The 11470-nt window shown below is 46.0% G+C and overlaps 1 protein-coding gene across 1 annotated transcript; it reads right to left on the reverse strand.

Moving 5' to 3' along the window:
- Positions 1-797: 797 nt before the first annotated feature.
- Positions 798-5348, reverse strand: LOC144819416 (uncharacterized). Its single transcript, XM_078677315.1, has one exon. The coding sequence runs from the start codon at positions 4905-4907 to the stop codon at positions 3969-3971; it is 939 nt and encodes a 312-aa protein (XP_078533441.1). The 5' UTR covers positions 4908-5348; the 3' UTR covers positions 798-3968.
- Positions 5349-11470: the final 6122 nt, after the last annotated feature.

The raw sequence follows: 11470 nt of genomic DNA on the forward strand, positions 1-11470 counted from the left end.
AATCCCAGCGTCTCCAGAAAGCTACTCAACCAAGACTGTGATCTCGTGAGGTCCCTGGGGGGATACCGATCTTCCCTACCGGAGACAACAGAATTGAAATCTCCACCCATCACCAGGATGCCATCCGGAAGCCCCAGAACTACCCGCCCCAAATCAGCAAAGGTCGTGGTCTGCAGACCAGGTGGGACATATACAGAAAGCAGCCAGACAGTCCTCCCCTCCCACCTACCAGTGAGAGCAGCATAACGCCCCCTGTCATCAAGGATTATGTTGTCTATTTCCAGGGGGAGAGAGTTCCTAACTAGAATACCTACCCCCCTAGAGCCAGTAGTGAAACCAGAATGTACAGCAAGACGATATCCTCGCCGATTCATAGCGTAACAAGTGTTTCCGATCAAGTGTGTCTCCTGCAATAACACTACATCAGGGGAGAGGCGTCTCAACAATTGCAACACTACTCCACGTTTTATCCTATCCCTCAACCCGTTAACATTCCAACTCAGTAGTTTCAACCCCCTATCCCTCATCCCAGAAATGGATGCAGAATCCACCCCATAGTGAACACAACACCCAGATGCAGAAGTAAAACAATACTTTGCCTTGAGAGAAAACAAAACACACCCAAACCCCCCCCTTCCACCCCCCAACAGAAGCCCGGTACAACCCCCCCACCCTGCACCCCTGCGTAATACTCAAAAGCCACCCCAACTTGCAGTGTGCCTGTCGCCCTAACATTAAACTAGTCTACAAAAAGAACCCGTAGGAGGAAAGAGTCCCACTCCCCCCGCCACCCCCGGTGTCCCACCATAAGTCAGGTAAATATAAAAGTCATCGAACCACAGCTATATGTTATGCACAATGTTCGGAAACCGGAAACCTCTTCTCATTCTTGCTCCAACGGGCCGCCTTCAGCTCCACCAAAATGTTCCGTGCGATCACGCCGCGTAGGCAATGTATCAAGCCAGTCACTCACTCTCTCAGGGCGGTCAAAGAAAAACGTCCGATCCTCATATTCAACACGCAGCTGGGTTGGGAAAAGCATCGCGTATTTCAAATCCATGTCTCTCAGTCGTCGCTTCACCCCCTGAAACCCCATCCTTTGCTTCTGAACGAACTGGGAGAAGTCCGGGTAGAAGCTCACCGTAGTGTTCTCAAACTTCATGGGGCCGTCCACCCGTGATGCCTGCAGGATAGCGTCTCTATCTCTGAAGTAAAAAATTCTGGCGATGAACGGCCGCGGAGGGCACCCGGCTTCGGCTTCCCTCCCGGATCTCTGTGCGCACGTTCCACCGCAAAGAATTTACTGAGGCCTCTGGGGGCGAGGTGATTTAGGATGAGGTCCTCAACAAGGAGATCTGCAGCGGGTTCTTCGGAATTTTCAGGGACTCCAATAATACGTACATTATTGCGTCTGGCCCGACTCTCAAAATCCTCCAGCCGACGAGCAAAGAGATCGTTGGAGGATCGTAGATTGCGAACCTCCGTCTGCAGGTCGGACACATCAGTTGTGAGGCTGGAGGTCTTCAAATCTAAGGATTTGACCTTCTCGTTAGTCTTTGATAAGTCCATTCTAATCAAATTTATGTCGATGGCCACGGTGTCAAGCTTAAGGGCAAGAGCCTCATATTGCTGGCCAATGGAAGTCTTCATACCAGCAATGGCGCCCATGACATCCTGTAGAGTTAAATCGGCCTCCACTTGCCTCTTCCAGAGCCCTATTTGCGCCACCGGGGGACCCCTTGGGTTGGGTATAACGATCCATAACATTCGTTTGAATAGTACCCCCCCTGTGAATGGTCTTCTTTTTTCGTTTCTCACTATCGGGTCTGCCCGCCATATTGGGCAATGTGCCCCAGAGGGGCGTTTGAGACCTGGTAAAAATGGCACCCCACGATTCACCCACCGGAATCTCCAAAAGCAAATTTCAGCAGTTATATCGCAGCGACCATACACACGCAGCCGTTGGCACACGATGAATTCACGGGGTCCGGCTGCACCTCAGGCTACCAGATCGGTCTTGAGATAGGATAAGGCTAAAGACCCAATAAAGAAACCGAAAGTCAACTCCGAGGCTGTGATCAGAACCCCGCAGGCCGTTGTTGTTGAGCTACTGCCTGGGCACTTTAACAACTCGAGCCCCGGGTAACTCCATGGGGCGGGCCACAAAAGTTCAAAGTGTCGTAGTTGCGGTTCCCGGAGTCCAAATCAATTTCTGAAAGCAGCTATTATATCAGCTGGGTTGCATCTTCAATAACCCGCCTTCGTAATCAGGATATGATTCAGGATAGATGCGGGAGGTGGCGAGGGTCCCGGGAGCCCTGTGCTCACGCGGCCATCTCGGATGCGCGCGAAGCTCCTCCTTAGGTGATTGATATATCTGAACGCGGTCAGAGTGTCCATGCAGAGAAGAATGATGCAACTTACTCTGTGTTTGGTGAAAGACTGGATGGCAAAGGAACCTGCAAGCATCTCTAAACTGTTGATGTCCAAGAAGGACTCCTTCCGAGACCATACGCCTCCAGTCGAGAACTCGCCCCAACCTGTCCGACTTGCATTGGTTTCCAATACTAGATCTGGGACGGAAGAATAAATAGTTCTTCCATTCCAGGCGTCTAGATTTTGAAGCCACCACAGAAGTTCCTCTTTGGACTTCTTGTCGAGGGCAATGGGATCTGAATATGCAAGGCCCCTGCAAAGATGTCACATTTTCAAGCGCTGAAGGGCTCCATAAGGAAGAGGGCCTAGAAATATGGCCTGAATTGACAAGGCCAGAAGGCCTACTACCCGAGCCAATGACCTGAGAGTAAAAACTGGAAGAGAGAGAGAATGACGAATCTCCTTCTTTATAAGTGAAACTTTGTGAGATGGAAGTTGGAGGATAGAATGGGTGGTATCTATGAGAAAACGAGAAACTCCAACTGCTGTGAAGCCACCAGGACAGATTTCTGAAGATTCACGAGAAAACCTAGTCGAAATAGGAGACTTTGATATAGATGAAAATGAGATAACAGAAGGGTTCTGCCTTGGCCCATGGTAAGAATATCGTCGATGTATATAATGATATGAATTCCTTGAGCTCTTAGAAAAGCCACCACCGGACGTAAGAACTTGGTGAAACACTAAGGGGCTGAAGACAGGCAAAAGGAAGCACCTTGCAATGATAAAAAGAATCTTCCCATTGAAACTAGAGATATTTCCTATGTGAATGATAAATGGGAACCGTTAGATAAGCATCCTGAAGATTGAGTCTGACCAGCCAATCACTCTGGATAAGAATTTCTCTAAGATGTAAAATGGTTTCAATTTTGAAATGCCGATAAACCACCAAATTGTTGAAATCCTGTATATTTAAGACCAAACAAAACGTCTTGTTCTTTTTCTGAACTAGAAAAACGTTGTTGAGAAACCTGAAGAATGGAAGGGTCCTTGTTGAATTGCCTGTTTGGAAAGGAGAGACACAATTTCGTTGAGAATGATATTGTTCTGATCTAGGGAAAAATGAAGAGGAAGAGGTAGGTAATGTTGAACTGGAGTATGATAGAACTCTATGAGATACCCTTGAACCGACTGGATGAGCCAGGGATCTGTGGAAAGAGAAATCCAAGAATCTAGAAACAAAGCCAATCTGCCCCCAAAGGAAGGAGGGCGAGAATTGGAAACACGTACCAGAGTACTGTTCTCCTTTATTCCTGTATCCTCTGGACCAGAAGCCTCTGGAACGTCGAGGATAGAACTGATGTTTGTATCCAGAATAGGAGTCGGATTGACCCTGCTGATTGAAGGAGCCTCTGTTGAAGGAGAGGCTAGCAAAGTGACTCCGACCTTTGCCGCCCCTGGAAAAAACCCGAGGGGTAAAAATCTTTTTGAGAGAAGTTTAGGCTTTATCAATAGTGGCAAAAGTGGAGACATATTTACCCAATTCTTTAATAAAAGAGTCAACCATAAAAAAGACCTTTAGCAGAGAAACCCTATTCCTTGGAAGCCAAATAAACTAATTTGGGGCACATTTTAAGTAGAAGGCTTTTCCTTCTCTCCAAGGAGATATGGGCATTAGCATCCCCAAAAATACAAATAGCCCATTGGGCCCAATTAGAAAGGGTATTAGGATCCACAGTAGTACCTTCCATTTTGACTTCTTCAGCTAGATCGAAAAGTCTGGTGAGAGGACCCACCAAATCCAGCAATCTATCCTTGCAATTAGACCAGGCTCTATCAACTCCCTTCTTGGGATCCTTGCGAAACTTGGTAAAAAACATAAGCATATTAGGGTCAATAGCAGGAGTATTATTCACATTATTAGGGAGGGAAGGGCGGGGACACTTTAATTTAAGTCTATTTCTCGTGGACTTATCAAGGGAATAACGTAGATAAAAAGAAACATATTCAGCCACACGATCAGAAGGGAACCATTCAGTAGAGTTAGGGTGGTGAATAAGAGAGGGATTGAACATAGGATCACCCAGAAAGTCCACTAAATCATTTGACTCAGGGTGAAACTCACCACCGTCATCAGGAAAAGTTTTACACCTTTTCTCCGAAGGCCCATGTATAGAAAGGTTATTTGATCCATCCAAAATAACGGAGTCATCCACCATACCAACATCATCATCATCATCAGTATCCCTTAAATGAGAAATAACTATAGGGGAAGAGGATGGACCCGATTTAGACACCTCTCGGGTGGGATGACCAACTTTAATAGAAATACCCCTAGAGGATTCAGAAGGGGCCAGGCATTTTTTACTTTTAAAAGAAGACCCTTTAAAAAAAGCAAATATCTTGGACAAAGACGCTTCTAAATTCTTTGAAATATCCAACATAAAACCAGAAATAGCCTTTTGAACACAGTCTTTGATAGAAGATTTCAAATTATCCTTGAAATGCTGGGAACCCTCCTCTTTAGCCATGCTGAATTCGAGATAACAACGGTCCCTAAAGGAAAAAACAGCAACAGAAAAAACGAACCCACAAACAAAGGGGTTAATATTTGGAAATACCAATAGGAAATGCACAGTGGGAGTGTCCGGGAGGCACAACTCACAGGAAATACGCGGTTACTAGAAGTAAGCCACACCAGAAGGCGGAGTTCAGAAAACGCCTCTGCAGCGTTAGGAAAAAACGCCAGATGACTAGAAATCGGAAACGAGCAGCTGTAAAACTGCCAATCACAACAGGAAGCAAATCCAATCTAAAGAGGATTGTAGACTAAGCACGGGTTGAGCGCACACTGCCGAGGCGGTTGACAGTAGCGCCACTTAACGGTAAGACCGTTACAAAGAAAAAGCAGAAAAAATGGTCGGAGGAGCGCGTGCGATCATGCGAGACGCATGAATGAACAAAGGGAAATAATTAACTCTTAAACAGACAGAAACTGAAAGCACATGTTATATAGCGCAACCCACAAATTTGAATGAGGGAAACAGAAAAAAAATACTTATCTTGACTGAGAACAGCAAGAAAAGAGGACTTGTTGTTCGCAGTCAGCATAATTATTGGTGTACTCGACATCTTATTGGTGGATGTATTGTGATGTCATTCTGTAGTTCCTTTAGCTTCTTTTTTCTGGGAAATGTAGTTCTTGCTTGGCTACTGTAAAAATAAAGCAAGAGACTGTCTAATAGGAGCCTCAGTGTCTTGTAATAAAATTGCTGGAATCTACCATGTGCTAGTTCTATCTTTACTGTCCAGGGCATATGGTGGGAGCAGGAAGCTGTCAATAGACATAGGATGAATATCTCTAATGCATGTGACCAGCCCTTCAGCATGAACTGATCTTCTGTAGGATGTCTGCTTCCACACCCATCATTTTATTTTCTTCCCCCCCCCCCAGAGTTTTATATAGCGGGAACTTGACCCTAATGTATCACAGCGCTTAACATGAGCAACAGTTGCATTACATAAGGACACATTCATTTTTGTTAGGCACGAGGAGATTAAGTGATTTGCCCAGAATCACAGGATGTTGAGCGTCGTTGCGGGGACTCGTACCCGGTTACCTAGATTTGAGGTTGACCGCCCTGGCCGTTAGGCCACATCTTCTCCCTCTTGTACATGTAGTAGGGGATTGTACCTGCAAGCTGCTACGGTAAGAAAGTAATAGATGGCCTCCTGCCATTCCATTCTTGCAAATGAGCAGTCGAGACTCCAATGGCTTTACACCTGCAATTTGTGGGTGAGTTGTGTTCAGGGTTACTTCTCCTGAACGTGTTTGTAAGGGGTATTGGTTCTGTGAGCATTTGGTACTATTGTGGCACTGAAGTTCTGTAGCCTTATTTGGACCTGATAGGTTTAGACACCAGTGAGCACATGTATAGTTGGATGGTAAGTGGGTGGATGTACTATGTTAATGACACTGACAAATCTACACAATATATGCATGACCTATTTTTTTATTCAAACTATACACAGCTAATCCATATTAGCCCTGCATTGCTTGGTACGGTCTATTGAAAATAGCAGCAGAGAGATGTCTCTGCTCCGCTCCAAGTCCATGCTGTCTCCCTTTGTCTGGTACTACCAATCCACCCTTAAGGAAGTGCTTATACATTGGAATGTGGTGTTGGTATCAGTGTATGATAGATGTGCCATTCATTAACTACACTTTGCATCACACTCACTTACTTACCTAATAGTCCATGACAATCAGTCAATGACTGTGATGAGTCTCTCATGAGGCCTGGTTTGAGTGGATGGGATGGCCAGGCAATGGTGCTGCAACACATTCCTAGACATAATATGGCCATTCCTCCGCACAGTGAATATATTGACCACTTTACATCAGGGATCAGATGTAGGAATGGTCACATGGTGGACTGCTCTTATGTGAGCTTTTCGATTTGTCTTCCAGCATATACTCGTGGCACAGCTGGTCTATCTCTTCTTCTGTCTATATGTTCCTTCCTGTAACTTTTCTTGCAAGAGTTAATTTCCAGTATCTCTTCACTGTATTGTGGCTGAGAGGACTGTGCCTGAAGTCTGCAAGTGCGAATCCTTTCCCCAATAGCTTTCCTCTCTAATTTCCAATCGGCTGTGTAGCGGGAGTTTGGCAATAGTTTGCCAGGCCGCTAAAGAAGCTCGAAAAATTAGGCATTGGGCCAGCTAGCTTGCCTGGAACATGGACAGCAATCCATTAAGCACAGTTTTAATTTACATTTCCAGTTATCAATCAGTACTCCCCTTAACATGTTCTCTTCCAAGACCCAAAAATCTTGGAGCTTGGAATATTAACAGGCATGGGATCCCAATTAACTATTCAATTTGTTCAACACAGACTGTTAGGGCTGGCCTCTAAAATCAAGAATGAATAGAGGTGCACATGCATCAAAATAGCGAATCTTGAATTGCGATTTATAAAGAATCGCAATTAAGGAATCGCTATTGCCTATGCATGTAGGAATCTCAAAAAAATTGCGATCCCTACACATTCCTTAATTGCGACTTGCAAATTGCGAGTCGCAATTAAGGAATTGATTCCCTTTCATTCCTATGGGCCTAGAGGCCCAGAATGAATGTGAATTGCATGCACCGAATAGGTACTTCCAAATTGTGTATGCAATTTCAAGGGTGCAAGGGTGCCAAAAGGACACCCTGTTCCACCCCTGAAATTACAATTTATCCACATGTTGCGCACACACATGCCCCAAAGGGCATGTGTGTGTGTGTGTAACATGGGACTTTTAAAAATGCACTTTGGTGCATTTTTCAAAGTAATCGCAACTTACAATCAACTTTCGATTGAAGGTAGTTTGCGATTAATATTTGTGAAATCGCAATTTTATTTTGTTTAATGCATTGCATTTAAGGAATCGCAATTTGAGATTCCTTACATGCAATCGCAATTTAAGTAATTGCAAATTTTGTGATTCCTTAAATTGCGATTTTTGCATTTGGGATGATGCATCCCAAATGCAAAAATACCGGTCCGTTTGCAACCGGTTTTTATTTTGATGCATGTGGCCCATGTGGCGATTCCTTACATGCATTCGCAATTTGAGTAATTGCAAATTTTGTGATTCCTTAAATTGCGATTTTTGCATTTGGGATGATGCATCTCAAATGCAAAAATACCGGTCCGTTTGCAACCGGTTTTTATTTTGATACATGTGGCCCATGTGGCGATTCCTTACATGCAATCGCAATTTGAGTAATTGCACATTTTGAGATTCCTTAAATTGCGATTTTTGCATTTGGGATGATGCCTCCCAAATGCAAAAATACCGGTCCGTTTGCAACCGGTTTTTATTTTGATGCATGTGGCCCATAGTATAGCACAATTGGAGTATAGTACAAGGTTGAGTATAGTTCAATTGGAAGTTGTGTAGTGAAGTGAACGTCAAACGTTGCCCCCCCTTCAGAAGAACAAATTTTCTTCCATCACCAGGTTGTTCCAGAAGAAGTATATCTTGACATTTGGCAGCCTTGTACAACAACTTGGAGGCACTCATTGACGTGTGGTGCGGTCACCGATGTCATGTCATTTGGACACTTTTTCTTATCGTTTATTAACAGACCAGCACACATGCAATGGAAAATTTCACCTTGCAAGGCTTCAGAATGCCTGTGCTGTGCACTACCTGAACATTAGCAATATGACCTGGACATACAAAGGGAAGAATGTCTTCTAGCTACCTCAGCTTTGAATGTTCATAATGCACAGCCAGCGATGAGTTCATATTTCAATGCTTCCTCACCATAATATTTGCCTAAATTGCAATCTTTAGCATAAGCTTTCGCCCATGTGATAAAAGCATCCATCGATACCCCATGTTTCTTTTTCTGTTTTAACAGATTTTATTGATTTTAACCAGAAGCACTGCTTCCTTATGCAAAAATACAATGAATTCAAGAACCAATACAAAATGTAACTCTTTTTGTGTCGAACCCACTCCCGCCCGCCCCTTCCTGCAAGATTCTCCATGTTTCTAATGCATGAACTGGAATGTGTAGCGGTCGTAGTCGACATTCTTTTAAGGCAGAACACTTGACATACGACCGTCTCAAGTACCTAGAATCATATTTAGAGAGTTGAAACACTGCCCTGAGTATCAGTACCTCCACAGTGAAACATAAGTGCTCTCTTGTGACATCTGTCCTCGGCATCCCCAGCGGAAACATACGTTTATGCATTTGATCCACAATGCCCATCTGAGCCAAAAGCTCCACTGCTGACCAGTGTCGAAGTGTGACAACAGGAGGGTAGGCAGCACTGTGACTGCCATTTTGTTTTCTTTGCGCTACCACCTAGTGATCTCATTTGCCCTTTGAGTTAGGACAGGAGCTGACTGGGGTGAATATGTCTGAAAAGTGGGCAATAAAATGGCAGTAAAATTTGTCAAACCCTCAAATAAACTCCGGATTTTCTTGATGGTGTTGGTTAATTTAGAATTGTTTCTACCTTCATCGTATCCATTTGCATTCCAGGGCGAGAGATTATGAATCCAAGAAATTCCTTTTAATTGGGTTCCTTCCAACACAGTACAAGTAGGTATCTTGCATAAACACCCCCGCAACCCACTGATCTAGAGCAAACCCAATATTCTGGACAGGAACGAGCATTCAAGAATTTCATGTACTGTGGCCCATACACATACACCCAGTTGTCCCTGTTGCGCTGGTGATCATGTTAGTGTTTCCTTCACCAACAATTCATAGTCCCAGATCTATACAAAAATGTAATTTCGAACAAAGAAATTCTGTGGCAAGATGGCCGCATAAGCTCCCGGCTCCGCCGACCTCTGCCGGCAGCTAGTATATCCTGTCTTTTGTCCTTCGTATACGCCGGACTCCCGCACGTATGAAGTGCTCCTAACCCTAGCGGTGCAAACTCGGACCCTCTAACTTACCGGGTGACGAAGTTACGTCGAATTGACTTTTCGGCCTGTTCCAGGGCTTCCGCCGGGACCTCGATTTCTGGCCCCTCCGGGCTGGAAGTGAACAGCATCGGCCGTGGGACCAGGGTTCCATCCGGTCTTCCGATCTTGGTGCGCTCCCTTTCGTTCCAGTTGGCAACCGAGTGATCGGCTTCATCCAAGGATATGGCGCAGCGACGCTCTTGATATCGGTGACCACGGCCGGGGGTCCTATGCCCGGAGACCCTACTGGTGGGCCGGGGTTGACGGGCTGGCCCCGGCGAGTGGCGAAACACTGTCTCTGCCTGTTGTGTGAGCGCCAGCTGCTGTCTTCGGCTCTGTGTGTGCCTGGTTCCTGGACGGCGTTTCAGGGGCCCAAATCCTGCCTCGTCTCTTTCCGGAGGGGATGGGGGGGACGGACGACACGCCATCGCTGAGGTCTGTAATGGCCGCAATAGGGGCGCTCCATTCTCACTTCGCTGTCCTGTGCCATCGGATGTCTGTAACGCTGGACGATGTACACTTGAGACCGGACGAGGATGTTCAGTTGTGTTCTCAGCACTCCTTGGTCCCCGTGGATTGTTCTCTGTGCCATTTGGAGGCCCCTGGGCGGAGGCCTGATTTAGCGGCTTTTGATGACTCTGGCCCCATAGATGGTGCACCTGTGTTCGTCGTTGGCTTCCCCGGCTCCATTCCTGTTCGACGTATTATCGTTGCTCAAGGTTTTTATCGCCAAAGACAGCTCCTCAGTGACTGTGGAAGAGGTTCGCCTTCCTTCTTCATCCTCTATTGTCGACTTTTCGGATGCCGCCATCTTGTCTCCTCTTCTCGATCCGTCGCCATTGTTTTGAACTGTCTTCGATGCTTCGCTTTCTTCGTGATTGCTGTGGCTTGGGCAATATGGGCCTTCGTGAAGGATCGGACTGGTCAGGGTTGACTTTGACTTTAGGGGTTGCCTGTCTTACGTGATTGATGCCGGATATGTGCCGTGTATATTATAGGGAGTCGTGTGGTTTTTCTGTTGGAGTCCTCCCCATGTACGTGTTCAGTTTTTGCCTTTCATAGTTGACAATGTACTTTGGGGGGGTTGCTGCTGGCGGGGGGTAAAGGGGTCCGGGAGTGTGTTTATTGCTCTCCTCCTCCGCTTTTCTTTTCTCCCTTTCCTTGGGGTAGTTTCTGGGCGACAGGCACGCTGCTAGTGGGGGAGGCCGTAGCCATTACAGTGGTGTAGGGTGGCGGGTGTTGGGAGGGGTTTGTTATTTTAGTTTGTTTTGTCCTATGGTCCTGGTCCTGGTCCTTGTCCTTTTCCTTTCTTCTTCCCTTCAGGGGGGGTCTTTTCCTTTCTTCAGTAGGGTCGGCTGTCTTTCTCTATCTTATTTCCTCCACTATCTGGCGTCTACACTTGCCTATACCTTCCTGTTTCTGGAGGGTGGGTTCTCGGGATGGTGCTCTAGCTAAATCGCTTGCTATCAAATTGACTTTCGCTCCTTGTCTGCCTCGGCAGGCGTAGTGGGTCCCTGGCTATATTGCTCATTACCTGGTCCTGATTGTGTTGCGGGGTGCGTCCCCCCATCTCATTTTTAAATGTATGTGGTGTGCCGCCATTGATAGCGAAGCCCCTA

This window comes from Lissotriton helveticus, chromosome 2_1 (assembly GCF_964261635.1).
Source record: "Lissotriton helveticus chromosome 2_1, aLisHel1.1, whole genome shotgun sequence".
Taxonomy (NCBI): Eukaryota; Metazoa; Chordata; class Amphibia; order Caudata; family Salamandridae; genus Lissotriton; species Lissotriton helveticus.

Excerpts from the sequence above, each read along its gene's own strand:
- LOC144819416 (XM_078677315.1), bottom strand. The coding sequence starts at position 4,907 with ATGGCTAAAGAGGAGGGTTCCCAGCATTTCAAGGATAATTTGAAATCT.